Below are 18,974 nucleotides of genomic sequence, written 5' to 3'. Positions count from 1 at the left end.
CTGTTCACACAAAACATTTATGTTTCAGGAATAATACTAATTTAGAAATTGCAGGGTGGAGTTGTTTCGTTTTTTTCTGAAAAGACGAACAGGACAATATATCAGTACTCTAAATCAGTTTATTGTTAATCAGTCTTTCCTAACATCTGATGGTTTACATGAAGAATTAAAGTATCTTATGACATTATGATTTGGACCTGATACATTTACATCTGAAGTTCCTAACCTACTGGTATGACTGGAGAACAGAAGACTCTTAACTTTGCAGACTAACTCCACAAATGGTTCTTTTTCATGTTTATTCAACATTTCAGTGGAAGTTTAGAAAAAGCTGAAGGTCAACATCCTCATACTGGAAATTTATTCACAGGGATATTGACAAGCATGATTTGCCCTTGTTCTATGGTTGTCTCATTTTGATTTAAAAATAATATTAAATTTGGAATTTATCAATTTATGAAGAACTTTCAGTTTAGTGAGCATGGATTAGAGCTAAAACTCTCTTATGCTTTTATGGAAAAATAGTGTTATACCGACCTAAAAGCTTGGACTGAAGGCATTGTTAATTCTCTTTGAACTGGCCCTTTGATGTAATGAAAAGATTTGAACAAACAATATTATTCTATGTGGTCAAGGTTAATTTGTTGTTCAAAAATTTATTTCCCCTTAGTGATGAACAGGGGGAAATCCCATCGCAAGGTGTTCAAACACGGAAGAAAAACTATCAATAAGGCAGATACCTTATTCTTAGCAAACAATCAGAACTGGAAAACATTCCCTCTCTTGAGCAACCTTTAAGAGAGGAACAGGGTACCTCCATTTGGCTTTTATCCTTTGCTTTCACATGAAGAGTAGGAGCATCTCTTCTAGCTCAAAGCCACAGAAGCCGAAGCTCCAATCCCAAGAAAACAGGGATTGGCTATCCAGGAAAAATATAGCAATTTAGGAAGGAGTGAAGGCTAGATGCAAAATTATGATTTTGATCTTTTTCATGAAAATGATCTGAACTATTATCTTTGATTTTTTGTACACTTGTGTGTGTCTATGTATTCCAGGCTGGAGAGCTGCTATAAAGATAAATCCCACAGAAGTCATTGTTATTTTTCCTTTTCTCCCTTTCTCCTTTTTGCTTCCAACTCCAACATAGTTGTTTAACTGTGATTTACATTTATTTATCATTAGATTTTTATCCTGCCTTTATTTTGTGGTCAACTTAAGGTGGCGTACATACCTAACACTCCTGCCTCCTGTTTTCCCTACAACCACCACCTTGTGAGGTAGAAGGGGATCGGCCCTAAGTCGCCCAGCTAGTTTTCATGCTTAAAGGAGGACTAGAACTCACAGGCCCAGCACTTTAGTCACTACACCAAACCGGCTCTCCATACACATTAACGACTTCAAATTTCTTACTGAGCCAGCACTCTTTACAGGGAATTTAGCCTTTCTTATATGTCAGCCACTTTGCTAAACTCTTCACAAGAAGGCAGGAGGCCTGCCAGTCCTTTCCTCCTGAGTAAACCCCTGCAAAGAGAGCTATTTCCTTACAATCAAGTGGATGGTGGTAGAACACTCAACAGACTCTCCCCTGTAGGTTCTTCCCCGACACTACAAAGGAGATGCTGTAGGGATTTGGGGGGAAGGCTTAGGGATCACAGCTTGAAAAGCCAAACCGCACCCTAAGTGCGCACAAGCTTGTGTAATCCTGTAACAGTGCTATATATTGATTTTAAATGTGTTTAAGAACTTCCAGAAATGGCAGCATAGCCCCCCCCCAAAAAAACAGGGGGGAAGGGAGGGAACACAGAAACCCAACTTTTGGCTTATTGGACAGAAGCCACTGATCTAAGGAAGTAAAATACAGCAACTGTGACATGAGCTTTGAAGTGAACATGAGCAAACTAAGATCCCTAAGAAAGAGATAAATATTTAAAGAGAAAACCAATCAAAGAAATTACGCAGCGGTAGTGAAATTAATGCTGGAATAGGCTCAATGAGTGAAAAAATGGAATCCTTTGCAAATAATATAGGAAAAAAAGTTGGTAGCCAGATTCTGAGTATGAATAATGTTTGTTTAATAAAGGAATGGAGGAGAAACGCCTTTCATGTTAGATTAAAGAAATAAAATGCTCCTTGAGAAAAATGAATAGCTAAAAAACAGGCCAGAAAAGTTCCCAAGAACATAAGGTTGCCTTATCTCAGTATCTCAAGATTATAAAGGAACAAAAAGGCCACAAAGAAAAATAAAGTAGAAATGTTGCCCTAAGTAGAATAGAAGATGTAAAGAAACTCTTTGAATATGAAGGGGAAAAAGTGATATTTAACAATAGCTGGAGCAAGAAAGAATAAGGGGGAAAAGTCCTGCTAAAAAGCAACACAAAGAAAAAATAAGAATGGTGCTAGCTTGTCAATATTTTGGGAAGCTTACTTTTTCAAACTATTTTTAAAATCAGTTAATTACCTTGAATTCTGTGATTTACCTTTTTGGGAATCACTACCACTCCCAATTTTATGTCATCTGTAGATTTGATACACTAAGAATGCTGAAGACGAAAATCACAGAAAAGTAATATTTGCACTCAGAACCTGGGAAAAAAACCATTTCCACCGTCATTTACAGGGCTTCTCTTTCCACTGTGGCTCCTTTAATGAGAAGGATTTTCCCCTCCTGGAACCCTTTCCATACTTGTTATATTCATATAGTCTCTCTCTCTAGTGTGGGTTCATCAATGTAAAGTAAGAGAATCCTTTGATTAAAAAATGTTCCATGTTTTCTTCATCCGTATTGGTTGTCTGTAATCTTGGTCCCACGCCATGGACTGGAGTCTCATTTATTTCGAGTTTTTTTCCACATAAGAAGCAATTCCCATCTTGTTCCTTTGTGATCCTCTTGGTCAAGAAGAACCCCTAGACGGCAGCATATTGAACTGGAGGATTTTTGTGCTACGTTAATCATTTTATTTTGGTTCCAGCTGAATTCCTGATGTTTTCTTCCTCTGTTCATGCTTGATTGCTTGTGATGTCAGAAGACTTGACTTGTTTTAATTCTCCTTCTCTGTACCCCTTACTTGGGACAAAGAAAAAGGAACATTATAAATGTAAAGCATAAACACAATTAGTTGTCACTTTTAATTCAGCATCATCAAGATCCATTCTCCATTTCCTCTAATACAATTTCATGAAGAATTTCGTAAACCACCCAGAGTCATTCAATGAGATGGGCAGTGACAAATTTGATATTAAAATAAAATAAAATAAAATAAAATAAAATAAAATAAAATGCCTAAGTATTATATGGCCTCAGAAATAGCATGCTACTGCTGCTGGACCATTTCTGACTTTTCAAGAGGGCACGCACCTGGGTTTTTTGCCTGTGGTATAACTGCAGTTATAATATGTAATAAGAAGCAAAGGAAAACAGAATTATAACAAAGCTAGGCAACACAAGGACAGATCAAATTGTAGGAAATGACTGGGGAATTTTTGGGTTGAAATTTTGCCCAGAGAACGAATATTGATAGTTCTGTCCTGTAGAAATGCATCAAGGATCCTTCTAGTGATTTGCAAACTGCACTTGGACTCATCCATTCTAGTGCTAATGCCAAGCTGAAAGATTAAGTAAACTAGGGAGAATGGAACTCATGTGTAAAGCTGTAATAATACATAAGATTAAAGACAGTGTTCATAACTCGGTATAGCCATGAATTTGAGATCCCTAAAATTATAATTCCCATTTTTGAAGCAAAGATGGAAATTGCAAAAATCTTAAACGTAAACCTTAAGCCAAAAGATTTCCCATTATTGATCACCTAGGGTCAGCATCTTAAAATGATAAAAATTTCAAAAATCAACTCATTAAAAAAAAAGCATGCACCTGTTTTTTCCCTCAGCATATCAAATCTTCAACTGTTCCTGTCAAGCTTTAGCAAAGGTCAGATTTTAACTGAATTTAGAACTCAGAAAAAGTACCTTTTCTACTTCAGGAAGTAGGATATTGCTGGATGGAACCAACTACATCTAGTATTTTTAGGGATTCTCACCAGAGTGAATCCTTTTATGGGAAGTAAAGTAACTGCTACTGCTGAAGCTCTTCCCACACTCTGTGCATTGATATGGTTTCTCTCCTGTATGAACACTTTTATGAGAAGTAAGCTGGCTGATCCATGTGAAGCTCTTTCCACATTCCAGGCATTTATATGGTTTCTCCCCAGAATGGATCCTTTTGTGCCTAGAAAGAGATCCATTTTCACTGAAGGTCTTTCCACATTCCAGGCATTTATATGGTTTCTCGCCCGAGTGGATCCTTCTATGGGAAGTGAGGGAACTGCTACTGCTGAAGCTCTTCCCACACTCTGTGCATTGATAGGGTTTCTCCCCGGTATGGATACTTTTATGAGAAGTAAGCTGATGGTTCCATGTGAAGCGCTTTCCACACTCCAGACATGCATATGGTTTCTCCCCCGTGTGGATCCTTTTGTGGGAAGTAAGGGTCCCATTTTCACGGAAGCTTTTTCCACATTCCAGGCATTTATATGGTTTCTCTCCTGTGTGGATTCTTTTATGATTAGTTAGGGATCCATTATCACGGAAGGTCTTTCCACATTCCAAGCATTTATATGGTTTCTCCCCTGTATGGATCCTTTTATGAAAAGAAAGGGAACTGCTGTTGCTGAAGTTTTTTCCACATTCCATACATTTATATGGTTTTTCTCCTGTGTGGATACTGGTATGGGAAGTAAGTTGACTGCTATAGCTAAAGCTCTTTCCACATTTTAGGCATTTATATGGCTTCTCTCCGGTGTGGATGCTATTATGTGAAGTAAGTTGCCTACTACTACTGAACCTCTTTCCACACTCCATGCATTTATAGGGTTTCTCCCCTGTGTGGACATTTTTATGGGAAGTAAGGTAGCTGTTATATGTGAAACACTTCCCACATTCCAAACATTTATATGGTTTTGTGCCTGAATGGATCCTTTTATGGGAAGTAAGCTGACTGCTCCAAGTGAAGCTCTTTCCACAGTCCAGGCATTTATATGGTTTCTCACCTGTATGGATACTTTTATGGGAAGTAAGCTGACTATTACATGTGAAGCTCTTTCCGCACTCAATGCATTCATATGGTTTCTCACCTGAATGGATCCTTTTATGAACAGTAAGGGACCCGTTTTCGCGGAAACTTTTTCCACATTCCAAGCATTTATAGGGTTTCTCCCCTGAATGGATCCTTTTATGGGAAGTAAGGTAACCTGTGTTGCTGAAGCTTTTCCCACATTCTGTGCATTTATATGGCTTCTCCCCTGTGTGAATATTTTTATGGCAAGTAAGTTGAGTGTACCACATGAAGCTCTTTCCACATTCTGTGCATTTATATGGTTTCTCTCCTGTGTGGATCCTTCTATGTCTAGCAAGGAACAAATTTTCACGGAAGTTCTTTCCACACTCCATGCATTTATATGGCTTCTCCCCTGTGTGGATCCTTTTATGGAAAGCAAGGGAACTGCTTTTGCTGAAACTTTTCCTGCATTCCATACATTCATATGGTTTCTCCCCTGTATGTATTCTTTTATGTATATTAAGGGACCCATTTTCACGGAAGCTCTTTCCACAATCCATGCATTTATAGGGCTTCTCCCCTGTGTGAATCCTTTTATGTAAAGTAAGGGAACTGCTATTGTTAAAGCTCTTCCCACACTCCATACACTCATATGGCTTCTCCCCTGTATGGATTCTTTTATGAATTCGAAGAGAGACCTTTTCACGGAAATTCTTCCCACATACCAAGCATTTATATGGTTTCTCCCCCGTGTGGATCCTTTTATGTAAAGCAAGGGAACTGCTATTGCTGAAACTCTTCTCACACTCCATGCATTTATATGGTTTCTCCCCTGTGTGGATCCTTTTATGGGAAGCAAGAAAACTCCTTTTTCGGAATATTTTCCCACATTCCTCACAATTATATGGTTTCTCTCCTGAGTGGATTCTTCTGTGAGTGGTAAGGGCCCCATTTTCATGGAAGCTCTTTCCACATTCTATGCATTTATATGGTTTTTCCCCTGTGTGGATTCTTTTATGGTAAGTAAACAAACTGCTCCACCTGAAGCTCTTTCCACACTCCATGCATTTATATGGTTTCTCCCCTGTATGGATCCGTTTATGAATACTAAGGGACCCTTTTTCACGGAAGTTCTTCCCACATTCCATGCATTTATAGGGTTTCTCCCCCGTGTGGATCCTTTTATGGGAAACAAGGGAACTACTTTTGCTGAAACTTTTTCCACATTCCATGCATTTATATGGTTTCTCTCCCATCTTTACTCTCTCACGTAAAGAAAGTCGGAAAGTCGGATTGCAACTTTTTTCATCCTCCCTGTACTGAAATTGCTGTCCTTTAGTGTGAGTTCTGTAATGTTTATTTAAATCTAAATTATCTTTGAAAATTTTCACATTTTTCCATAAGTATTTTCTTCTTTTTCCTTTGTGATGAATACTGATGTCTTGAACTGGAGCAAATTGAAAAATTGAGCTTTTCTTCCTCCCATAGTTTGATTTGTTTCCTTCTTGCCTTCTTGCTTCCATTTGATCTGTGATTATCCCTTTTCCTTCTTCACACTTGATTGTTTGGAATAGTTTCTTGTCATTTTCATTCTTATACCCATTCATTCCTTCAAGAAAAAAAAAAGAATAGAAATTGTTGCAAGGCTAGGAAAAAGAGATCAGGTTGTAACTGTAGGAAGTAAGTGTGAATGCCATAATGAGATTTTGTAAAAACTTTCAGACCACCAAGAAATTATATTCCTCCTGGATTCCAATCAAAGCTCAGTAGAAATCAAGATGAATAATCAGAGGAAAGAAAAAATTATTTAGGAGTGTCCAGAAGGACAATTGGAATGAAGAGCACAGCTAACTATATTTAGTTTGCAAACATCACTTCCAAATATTTCCTACTCATTCTCCACTCCCAACAACCATACAGTTATAGAGAAATAAAATTTGCGGCAGTTGATCTTTGCACAGAGAAATATTCCTAGACTTCACCCAGAATCCTGAGATTCATATTTATAGAGGAAAAGCATCAAAGAAAAAGGAACCAAATAGTTTCTCTGAGAAAATGCCAATAGGGCAAACAGAGATGCATCTGGCCCAATTAGAGGTCAGTATTGTCAGAAGTCAGATAAATCTCATTGTTGCCCAAAGCTAAGCAGACAGATTGTCATTGGCAAGATTAAAGAGAAACTAAAAATTTTAGTAAGGAAAACCTCCCCAAATATTAGATAAATGTTATCTAATGTTATCTAATGTTATATGTTATATCTAAGGAGTAGATATTGGCCTCTTAATGTCCTTGGAGCAGGAGAAGAGCAGACTGTCTTCTTCTCCTAGCAAGAAAACCAAGTCTGGCTTTCAATTTTTGAATAAGAAATAGCTGTTGATAACTGGCTACAAGATGCCCTAAGTATCTGAGGACAGAGCAGGGTCCCTTACCCAGAGATGCCACATTCCTGGAATTCTCCAGCATGACCTCCCTATGCAGAGCCTTTTGATCGACATTCAGCCGAGCCCACTCCTCCTCAGAGAAAGATACAGCCACCTCCTCAAAGGATACAAGACCCTAAAAAAGGAAAGTGTTACCCATTAAGAGAGAGGCCCAAGAATGATTTGCAAATTATTTAGTTCATAAATCTCCAAAGCAAACATTTGTAAAATGGGCATTTTCTACAGGACTCAGAATTTTATGTGAGAAAATCAACAAAGCCCGCAGCCTTTGATGGATGAAATTTTTGAGGAAAGTATTATCAATTTGCCCAATTCTATGGGACTTACAGTGCCATTCAGTGAAAGCTATGGTATCTTTCTGGATCAATCAGAAAGACTTTGGATGCCACCTATCAACGGCTCCAACCCTTCCTGATATAACAGAAGGAAGTGCTTCTATTTTAGCCAATGGCATTTGGTGTCCTGTGAAGGACCAATCCTGCCCACGCTTAACCCCTTCAGGAAAGTGCTGGGAAACTGCATCAAGGGATTTCTGTAGCACGCCATCCATAGGCAAGTGGCGTGCAGCCAATTCGTTTTTCCTCACATTCCAGGGAAGCTGCTCATGGTTTGAGCCATTGGCTGGATGGAAACTAAGAGACTGATTTACTGATTTGCTATGGAACTTGCAAGTGGTTTGATTACAAGTTCTTTAGGCACAACTATTATTTAGTAATATTTCTATGTGGCACATTTGTATAGCCTAGTAAAAACTGCTTTCTTCTTTTTACAATATAATATGCCAGTTTAAAGATTTTTACCCAGCAAAATCTATTTAAATCAGTTTAAAAGCCTGATATGCTTTTATTTCTCTTCACTGCTTTGAAGCGATACTTTAAAAATGATAATTATTCCATTTGATTAATTAAGTTGTTTTGAGCATTGAAGCACAATGGGAAATCTTTCAAATTAAGGAAAAAGTGGCTCCAGTTTTAACCATCACTATTTGTGACTTTTTTTCCTTGCTTTTCCAAAGGTTTTTTTTAAAAAATGTTTTGTTGATAGGCTAAGATGAATTGCCAGAGACCCACACTGAAGAACAGTAATATTATACATTCAACCCCAGATTAAAACAGAAGGCCTCCAAATGTTCCCTGTATTGTCTCTATGTTTGTTGTCCTACCTGAACTTGAGCTCCAGAAGTTCTTTCAGCTCCACCAGAAAAAGACGATCCTACAAATAGCAATGGTACCCTTCTATTCTCTGTATGGGAACAAAAGTGTTGTAAGTAGATTTTTAAAAGCATGAAGCATACAATATGTAGACATGTTATAAACAAAACGACCCAGAGAAAACAGATAACGGGAATCACTCTGGGGAAATTCTCAGCACTTGGAAGGACCTTTCCTTACCTGGTGAGATATCTGCCTGGGACATCCCTCTGAAAATGAGTTTCTGTAACCAATTTGATGGCTCCCTTGTTCCCTCAGGATGCCTGATGATGGACTCTAAGAAGGGCCTCTGGACCTGATGTACCAGGAAAATCAAAGGGAGAAATAAAGGAACAGGTACTCTGATGTAAACATCACTGTGCCCTATGCCCACTGGTGAGGATGGAAGAATTACCTCTCTGAAGGAAACCATGAAACAGTTTGCCAAAAAAGTCAACCTTTTTTGCTCAGGGGCCACTTGTGAGCCTCATTTACCTCTGTGACCAGCCTCAGAATCAATGTTAGCTGGAAAAAAGGTACTTTACCATCTCACTGTTCATTTATTTAAATTGTATCATACAAAGACTGTGGCCCCCTTGAAATGAACCCCTGGAGGGCCACACGGTCCACACTGAGAACTACTGAGTTAACCATCTCTCCTCATCAATCCCAGAAAACTATGTTAGAAAGACATTCATTAGTTCAGAAATATTATTATATTAAACTCCTCTTTAGGGCTGCCAAGACTAAATTCTCACACCTGCAAATCTTCCTGCTCCTCCTCTGCTTGGCTCAGCAGGAAACCTTCAGCCAGGGCCACCGCCTGAGAGCTGGTCTCTGCTCCACATTCCCGAATCCAGTTCTTCATCTCTGGTGGTAGGATAGCCAGGAACTGCTCCAGGAGCACCAGGTCCAGCATCTGAGCCTTCGTGTGTCTTTCGGGCTGCAGCCATTGATGGCAAAGGTGGTGGAGGCGGCTGCAAATATCTCGGGGCCCCTTGGCCTCCTGGTAGTGGACATTCCGGAAGTTCCAGCATAGTATTTCTGACCTGATGATTTCATCCTCCAGGATCTCCTGCCCAATTTTTACCCAGATCTCCCCACAGCTCCCAGGCTGAGGTGCTGGAGGACTTTTTCCAGTTTCTGCAATTGCTGGGCATTGTCCCTCCATTTTCTCTTTATCCTCTAATCCAGCTCGAAATGAGACCAATGGATTTCTGGATCTTCACCAATCTTTTCACTCACAGTACCTGAAGTGCAGGAAGAGGTCCTGGACAAGTCTCCCAAGGCTGTTCAGCCCTCTTTGCTTCTGAGATACTGATTTATTTTATTATATGCTGCCCATCTCACTGTATAAGTGACTCTAGGAGGCTTTGTTTCCAAACAAGGAGACACAAAAGGCTTCTAGTTGTATATCTGGGACAAAAAGGAACCATACTTTCAGAAAGAGACTGACAGATTGTAATTGTAATCTAACGCACACACACAACAAAAGTCAGATTTTTCTAAATGGACACATGTTTGTGAACAAAAGACAGGGACTGCATTAGGGAGGTATTTCTGGGGAAGAAATACAGAATCTTCAGAATCAAGGTGGATCAAGGAACCCAAATCCACAATATTGTGAGAATGCAGCCACACAGGTCCAGCTGCACTGCCCTTCCTGCAGAATGTGCATCACTTGACTAAGCTTTGCAGTGCAAACCCTCCCTCTCCCCCCATGCAGAGATTTTTTGCAGGAAATGGGGGGGTGCAGCCCCCCAAGTCCCCTCCTCCTTCCTGGCGACCCTGGACTTTTCCCTCCTGGACAAGACGGTTAGTTTGTGGCTCTTCGTTTCCCCCCTGCCTGGCACGTACATGGAAAGGGGCGACCGGGGAACATGGGTCCCCGGACTCTCCCCGTTTCCCCCCAGGACTGGGAAGGGTGACTCTGACTGAGCCCTTTACATGTCTCCCTTCCCTCCCCTTTGCTCCCCTTCCCCCAAGGAGGCCCCCACTCACCCAGAATCCCGTCTGGATCTCCATCCCCGCAGCCTCTTCCCCTGCCGGAAGAGTCTCAAGACGGGAGAGCCCAAAGTCCTAGAGGGGCAAGGCTTCCCAGTGACGTCACTTCCCGCTCCCCTCGTGGAGGGGGAAACTCCGCCTGCGAAGCCCGCCCTCCCCGGCCAAGCGGTGCAGAGCATGCGCAGTTCCCTCCCGAAAGCTCTGTTCTGCCTGAGGGCGCCCCCTGGTGAAACCTGCCCGCATGAGCCTTGGGGCCTTCCTGAAGCTCCGCTCGTGGCATAGCATCCGGAGGGAGACATCTCCGTTGGACGGCCGCTGGGAAGGCTTCCAGGCCGAGCCTGAAAAGAGCATCTCTTGGAGATCCCAGGCTGTCCCTGCACGTGCGCGCGCGTCGAGCGGCTGAGGAAGATGGCGGCGTCTCCAGAGCGTCTGGCTTTCCCGCCCTTTCTTGCACCCTTGCTCGTGGTACCCGCTTGTTTCTTCCCAGGATCTTCCCTCAGGAAATGGCCAAAAAGAGGCGGCTTCGCCTGACAGTCGACGCCACGAGGCATCTTCCTCCTCGCACCGAAAGTCGGTCTCCCTTTTGTCTCCGAATAAAAATGCAATTCGATTTGAGTTTTACGCCCCTTCAGGCCATTCTGCTCCTCCTTCGCCTCAAGGCAGTGAGGCGGCCTTCGATCCGCCCTAAGGCAGCATATAAACCACCTAAACAGCAATAATAATGTTTTCCTGACAGAGAAAAATGGCCTGAAAAGGGACTATTTAACCACTTTCCTTCTCTTTCTCTTTTCTTTCTTCGTTTGGCTTTCAAGAAGGCTTTTTCCCCCTCCTGCCAAAAATTGTGGCTCCAACTTCAGCCAAATCTCACGTGTTCCTTCCAGCATTTTCTCCTCCACCTCATTAATAAATGATTAATAATTAATAAATTATAGAACTATAAATTATTGATTAAAGTATTAAATTATATATTATTAATAAATTAATAATTGTATATGCCAACTAGAGTCACGGGAGTTGAGTAGCATATATAATAAATTATTCAGAATTTTTCTCTGTTCCTTCGTGGTCTTGGTTTGAGGCTGCCTTCGGTCCTCAAGAGATGCTTCAGCTCTAATTTTTCAGGAGCATTTTAATTCTATATTTCATTCTTCCTTTGCAGGAAGTTTCTCCTCCCATCTCTTCATTCAATGAACCCCCAGAGCTCAGCCACCATTTCTCTTTCCGACTTGATTACCTTTCAGCAAATCCCCCTTTGGCCTTCATTTCCCATCCTGTGAAATTTCTGAGGTAAAACTTTTGCAGCTGCATTTCTTGCAGTCCTTTTCCTGCTTCAAGGCTCTTGTCTTGAAATATGTATTCTCTTTTGGGGCAATTTTAGCCTTCATGGCCCATCCCGTCACTCCCCGTGTCAGGCCCACCATCTTTTCCACGCCCGAAGCAATGGCAACTTCCCAGTAAAGCTGCCTTTTTAATCCAGGTCCAACCTTCTCTTTGAGAAGAGCCAAGAGGGCAAAAAGCCTTCAGAAGTGAAGTGGTTTGAACAAGAAAAAAAGTCTTTTGGGGGGTTAATATTTGCAAAGTTCCCAAATGAAGCTGTTTCCCAGACAGGCTGTCAAATTTCTGAGGTAAGATTTACCTCAGAATCAGTTTTTCTGAACCTCAGATTGCATTTGCTCCTCAAGGTGCAAGTTTCTGTTTTTTCAAGTGCGACAAAACCAGAGTGAATAATTTCCTCCATTGTCAGGCCTGTGGTCTTCTGGGGTCCCTCTCAGCCATTTCTGAGAGGATTTGGGTCAGTTCTGAGGCCCTGCAGTATTTCTTTAGGCAGCTGCAGATCATTCCTAGCCAGAATAACTTCCCAGGAAGGGAAACCATCCAAAAATGCAAGGGAATTCCTGGAAGATTGGTATTCAGACAAGTCAGCCCTCAACAAGCACACAAACAACATTTAGAGGCCTTTCAAAAGAGACAATAAAAAGGAAACAAAAAGATCAGAATACTTCCTCACCAGCAATCAAAACCCAGATAAGGAATTAACACCAGGATTAATACCAGACAAACAAGCAGTAAACAATACCCTAATCAAGAAACTACCAACTCAGACAAACAACCAAGTAGTAGATAACAGCCTAATCTAGGAACTACCAAGAATTAAAACACCCCCTCCAACACTGACAAGGCAAGCTACTGTATATAAACAGAGAGCAAGCCCTATTCCCTTCTAGCACTGAAGATGTCACCTAGTCAGGTAAATGAAACATCTGCAAGAAAACAACGAAGCTCAGAGAACCCCAAGGATTCTGCATAAACGATCTTCCATGCTTTGGATACTGTCCTGGCTTAAAGTTTATGAGATTCCAGAAGTTTCCTTTTCTAGGCATGTGGTGAACATGAAGTGTTTCTAGATGGTCCTTGTCAGACTGGCTTTGACTCAGGTGTTTCCCTTTATGGGAGAAAAGGGACTCAGGCTGTAGGTCATACGGTAAAGCTAAAGTCTGTGCTAGCCATTTGACTAACTAGCTTCCAATCTGGCATTTACAGCATTTTTCCCCCTTGAAATGATGGGGTTGAAAATGATTCCTGGGTGAATTTTGAATCTTAAACAATACTATCAAGGACACAAGCACCTCTGATCCAGACACCACTCAGAGAAGAAGGGATCAGCAGCCTGAACCGTGTTTGTAAACAATAGATTTTGGCTTAGTTTCTTGTGCAAACGCAGCCCATAAATGACATTTCAGAGCAAGGAATAGTGGGATTTAGGAGCTACATTGAAGTCATTGCTTCCATTCCCCGTCATTTTATAAGTTTAATAAATTATTAATTATTATTATTGGCTCAGCCTTTTCCCCTTAGCTTAGTGTTTCTCAGCCTCAGCAACTTTCAGATGTGTGGACTTCAACTCCCAGAATTCCTCACCCAGGAGGAATAGGCTCAAGAGGTGGAAGAAGGGATGCATTTTCCTCATGGGCCAGAATGATGGGAGAGGGAAGAAAGCACTTCTGTGGGGGAAAAGCAGACTATGGAGAGAAAGGGACTGAGCAGAGATTGCTCCAAAGGCCCTCTCCCCCTCAAACCTTCTCTCTCTTTTTTTTTGCAAAGCCAAGAGCCTCAGTCTGAGATGAGGGTGGCACAAACCCCAAAGGCTCCTTGGGGGACTCCCCAATCATCAGTCCCAGCCACCCAGGATATGGAAGGCAACCCCCAGGCCATTCCTTCCTCTTCTGGAGGGCTTCCACACCGTGCAAGAAAAGGGCAGCTCTTTCAATCCAGGTGTCTGTGCCAGCACTGGATCAACCATTCAGCAAAAATCAGCCCCTGCTTAGGAAACTATGGCTGATCAATCCACAGCCTAATGCATGTACAAATACAGCCAAAGAGAAATACTGTGAGGGAGAAAACTAAAGAATTATACAAATCTGACCTTTGGTGCAATGGAATTTCAGATGTTTGCAAGAAGGCCATTAAGGCAATGTCATTAAAAATTAAAGCAAATATTGAATTCTTCCAAAGCTAGGTTTGCTCCATATATCTGATGGCCAATAGGACATTGCAAAGTTAAGTTTTTACTTTTAGCAGCCAAATTAGTTAAGCAATTCAACCATCTAGGTAATTTCTCAATGGATTAATGGGATTGTATGGCACTTTTATTTCCCAAGTTTCAATAAAATGCCAATAAAAAGACTTGAGATGAGACTTCTGATGAATAGCAGATGTATTTTGATCAAGACACAGCTGGGTGACCCCAATCAACACATTAACAAAAGATGTTGATGAAATCACACCTCACAAAACAAACATCAGAGGCTTTATAGACATTTAAATCTGTAATCAGATAGTACATCCCCTCATACCCATACAAGGGATTTTTGGGACGGTCTGAGCAAGTGAAAGATGGTTCTTAGGAAGGTAAACTTAACTGTAACTTTTTCTTCTGGTTACCAAGGGAATGGCATACAAGATTTTTCTTATCTCTCTCTAGAATGTAGGGCCCCACAACTGTTGCAAGCTTGGTACAACAAACAGCTTGTACTCAGCTAATTGCTTATTCGAAGACAATCGGGCATTCAGCAAAGAGATGGGGGGGGGGAAGAAACCAGTGCTCTTTACAAAACAAAAGCAAGTTAACCCTTTAGAAATAAAATAGAGTGCACTGTTACAGGTATGGTTATACATTATGTGAAGCATATATACTGTATATATATAAAATATAAAATTGTGTATATATAGAATATAAAATTGTATATCAAAATAATGCCCTTCATTTCCTCCCTTTGCTTTTGAACATAAGATGCTTCTTATGTATGTGATTCCACTTATACGTTTTCGGAAGGAAGCGAAGGATCATAAGTTTGGCAAATGTTTGGGCTTGATTTCTGGGGGCTGCAATTACAGTTAAACCATCAATTGTGGAAACAACATCCTTTCCTTTCCTTTCCTTTCCTTTCCTTTCCTTTCCTTTCCTTTCCTTTCCTTTCCTTTCCTTTCCTTTCCTTTCCTTTCCTTTCCTTTCCTTTCCTTTCCTTTCCTTTCCTTTCCTTTCCTTTCCTTTCCTTTCCTTTCCTTTCCTTTCCTTTCCTTTCCTTTCCTTTCCTTTCCTTTCCTTTCCTTTCCTTTCCTTTCCTTTCCTTTCCTGCCCTTTAAGAGCCAAGGGAGGAGATCAAACTGGTCATAAGCAGGTTTATTCAGACACCAGTTCTTTCTCACATTTTTCCTTGCAGAATAGTTACTCTGGATCCTTTGGTTAAATACACATCTTTGAGCTGTTTTGTAACTTCATGCATAACTTTCATCATTGTGAAAGTATGATCACGAACCATTGAAACTATCATGGCACAAGCATTCACATCAATTCTCCCCACTTCCACTTGTCTCTTGGGTTCATGGGGATCATGACGCTGAACACATATTAGTGTTTTATCTAGCATTTCTACTCCAATTGCAACAGGCCCATCTATGGGGGGGCCTTGCTTTAGTCCCATTTTCAATATCATCCTCTTAAGTGTATCAAAATAAGATCGAGCAAGTCCACTTGGGGGTCTTTCTCCTGTGAAAACTAACTTAGTCTTGATTTTGTACCACCATTCTGCTGGGACAGGAAGGGCTTGGTGAACCCCTGGGGTTATAGGTAAACATATCCAACAATCCTTTGCTAATTCAGGGTTACCTTCCTGCAGCAGATTTTGGGACAAAACCACAGTATCATAAATGTAAGTCTCATTAGACTGTAAACTGGACACAAACTCCTCTGTATCCTTTCTGCGTATTACCTTATAAGTAGGTGCCGGTGGTGGTGGTGGTCTTCGAAGTCCATACCTTTGGATATAAGCATTAGTATTGTCAACCAAAAGAAACACTTCTATTATCAATAGACTTATGATCAGATTTTTCAGGCACACACTCTTTGATCTGTCCCTGTGCATCCAAAGCATTAAGACATCCGCCCTCCAAAAAACAGTAATCAGACCCATCTTTATCCCTTCCCCAAAAGGTGTGGGGAAACCAACAACAAGTGAAAAGTATTCCAAAACAAAGAATCAATACAATGAAAACAATATCAGTTTCACAACGTGGGTTGTGACCAAGCCAGCACATGTAGGGGTTTGTGTGGCTGGGAAAGTCTATGGTTTCAAATCTTCTGTTCCTGAATTAGGTCTCTACCGGTGGACCTAATTAGTCCTTGAAAAGATCTGCTGGTGAAGCTAGAGAGCGCTGCAATTTGAGTTTAAGTCCATCAACCGAGGAAACTTGCCACGTCTCTGAGGGTTCCTCCACCTGCTTGATTCTGGAGCCGTGTATCCAGGCCTTAATGCCTTCAACTTTCACAGCTGTTGGGGTGCTCAAAAGAACTTGCTTCGGCTCGGACCACTTTGGATCTGTGCAGGATGGGAACAGCTCCTTAACTCTGACCCACTGGCCTGGCTGGGCGATGGGCGGTACGTCAGGAGCAATTGGCAAGGCGTCTCGGACCTGTAGTGAAATAGAACATAAAACCTGCGCCAGTTTCTGTAGATATTGAGAAATGTTCTTTTCACCTGTCCATACAGTTAGCACTTCATGTGATACAAATGGTCTCCCATAAAGCATTTCAAAAGGGGACAACATCAGTGGCCCTCTGGGCATAGCTCTGATACGTGTTAGAGCAAGGGGCAACACTTTAGGCCATGGTAACTGAGTCTCTTGACAAAGCTTGGCAAGCTGAGTCTTTAAAGAACGGTTAGCCTCTCTGTGGTTCTTGGCCTCGCAGTGTTGGTCCTCTTTGGCCTCTGTAAGCCCTTGAAGGTTGGGCATCAGGCTTGGCATTCCACGAATTTATTTTTTCAGTGGCCAATTTGTCCACATTTTGCACATTGATCTCTCTGTATGCGTCTCTGGGAGGGAAGATTCCTTTGGAAAAAACCTGGCTTTTGAAAAGAGTCTTGCCTCCCTTTGCTTTGGGGGCGAATGGCCAGTGCAAGAAGAGATGCTTGCTTACTCATCTTCTTGCCTTCTTTCTTTTCATCCTCTAACTCTCTCTGAGAATAAACAGTGAAGGCCATCTGGATAAGGGTTTCAAAATTTTGGGTGGAGGGGGCAGGTAACTTCTGGAGTTTTTTCCTAATATCTGGAGTACTTTGGCCAACGAAAGCAGCTTTAATCATAACTTCATTGGCAGGGGCTTCTGGGTCAAGATCAGTGAAACGGCGATAGCCATCTTTAAGGCATGTCAGGAATTCCATAGGGGATTCTTTAGGTTCCTGAACAATTTGGTGGACACGATAAAAATTCACTGTCTTTGGCACACCCAATCGCAGTCCCTGAAGGAAAGCAGTTCTAACGCTTTCCAAAACTAGTGCCCCATCTGGAGTATTGGGATTAGCCTCATAACTTGGCACCAGAACATCTTCAGCAGCTGGCCAAGCTCCAAGCGGGCGGCCAGCCTGCACATCCACATTTCTTGCAGCTGTGTATGCTTCAGTAGCTGCTTTAAGTACTTGACGCTTCTCTTCTGGTGATAAAAAGGCTGACATCAAAGTAAAAAGATCTGGGATGGTAGGTTTGTGAGTACAAATGATGCGTTGAACAAGATCCACATATTGCTGGGGAGACTCACGATAAGGAGGCAATCCTTCTCTCCAGTTAAATAAATCACTGGTAGTGAAAGGAGTGTGAATAAAAGCCAACTGGTTGCCCATTGGTACTTGTCTAAGAGGGGCAAGGAGATTAGGGTCCTGCCCCCGTAATGAAGCAACAAAAATATCAGGACAGTCAGTGTTGTAAACAAGTCCTGTCCTGGTATGTGAAGGGCTACTCACAGCCGCTGGCAATTGCAAAGCTGCCACTAAAGATTCTTGAGAAGCTGGCTGAACAGCAGCTGCAGAGGTTAAAGGCAGTGGGGGGGCAGTCCCAGCTGCGGGGGTTGCTGCAGCAGCAGAGCCCATGGGGGCTGGCGATGGAGATGCCTGAGGAGCTGATGCAGGAGGCGGAGGAGGGGCCGTTGGAGTACAATAAGGGGGGGAAATTCCTCCTCCTCCTCCGTTTTGTGCTTTAGCTTTGTTTCTGTGTCCTGCTCAGCTCTCGGTTGCAGGGAAAAAAGTTTTACAGGGTTGGTTTTCAGCCCACATAGAACTTGAATGTCTGGGCGAAGGAAGAGGTTAAAGAAAAATTTAGCATATATCTCTTCCTCAATTCTGCCACTTGAAGCCAAAAAGCTGGCAAAAATATTTATGAACTCTCCATCAACAGTACCTTCTGTCAGAGTCTGCACACTCAATCCCAAAGTTCAGTAAATCCTCTGGAGTCCAAAGAGTTCCATCACAGATTTCTTTATTCGTTCCCAACCCAAAACATGAAGGCAATTGCAAAGTTTCTTGGGCTTTGCCAATTTTTATCGCCAATTCATTCCAAACTTTGCACAAGTGGCTTTGCCGTTAACAGATTTACTAAAAGCAAAAAGCAAACGGTTAGAATAACATTCCCAGCATTACACTATTGATCTATGATTAGCAATTAAAGCAAAAGTATAATTAGTAATTAAAGCATATTAAAACAATTGAAGAATCTGGTTTGCGTAGATCCTGACACCTTCTGGTGACCAAAATCCTACATTTGGGCCAATATAATAATGTGGCCAAACGAGTTCACAAAAAGTTTTTAGTTTATTCTTTTTAAAACTCAATTTCATTGCAACTCTGGGTTTTAAAATATCCCAGTGCTTGATAACACACTCCAGTGGCTGAGGGCTTTTTTTACTGGCTTAAAGCTTTCTGCCACCGTTTCCTTCCTTGCTGTTTCACTCAGGCGGCT

At 41.6% G+C, this 18,974-nt stretch overlaps 1 protein-coding gene across 3 annotated transcripts; it reads right to left on the bottom strand.

The window, feature by feature from the left end:
* Positions 1 to 108: 108 nt before the first annotated feature.
* LOC103060675 (uncharacterized) lies at positions 109 to 10,809 on the bottom strand. 3 transcript variants are annotated; one of them, XR_003086495.2, is made up of 7 exons: positions 10,686 to 10,809; positions 9,445 to 10,100; positions 8,886 to 9,000; positions 8,657 to 8,736; positions 7,483 to 7,609; positions 3,967 to 6,662; positions 109 to 3,064 (listed from the first exon to the last, which is right to left on the bottom strand). XR_003086495.2 is itself a non-coding variant. In XM_025177142.2 (7 exons), exons 2-7 carry the CDS (start codon positions 9,853 to 9,855, stop codon positions 3,039 to 3,041), a joined length of 3,384 nt encoding a protein of 1,127 aa, XP_025032910.1. In that variant the 5' UTR covers positions 9,856 to 10,100; positions 10,686 to 10,809; the 3' UTR covers positions 109 to 3,038. The 3 variants fall into 3 exon arrangements, 2 of the variants coding, with proteins under 2 accessions (XP_025032910.1, XP_088007365.1); XM_025177142.2 differs by having other exon boundaries at positions 4,038 to 6,662; XM_088151239.1 differs by having other exon boundaries at positions 109 to 6,662.
* Positions 10,810 to 18,974: the final 8,165 nt, after the last annotated feature.

This window comes from Python bivittatus, unplaced genomic scaffold (genome assembly GCF_059951505.1).
Source record: "Python bivittatus isolate LINGU-HERP-01145 unplaced genomic scaffold, Pbiv_v1 ctg000650_np1212, whole genome shotgun sequence".
NCBI lineage: Eukaryota > Metazoa > Chordata > Lepidosauria > Squamata > Pythonidae > Python > Python bivittatus.
This window is presented reverse-complemented; position numbering and strand designations above follow the sequence as displayed.

Excerpts from the sequence above, each read along its gene's own strand:
- LOC103060675 (XM_025177142.2), bottom strand. The coding sequence starts at position 9,855 with ATGGAGGGACAATGCCCAGCAATTGCAGAAACTGGAAAAAGTCCTCCA. Across the intron at positions 8,737-8,885 it reads CCAGGCAGATATCTCACCAG|AGAATAGAAGGGTACCATTG; the intron begins GTAAGGAAAGGT and ends GTTCCCATACAG. Across the intron at positions 6,663-7,482 it reads CAGGAATGTGGCATCTCTGG|GAATGAATGGGTATAAGAAT; the intron begins GTAAGGGACCCT and ends TTTTTCTTGAAG.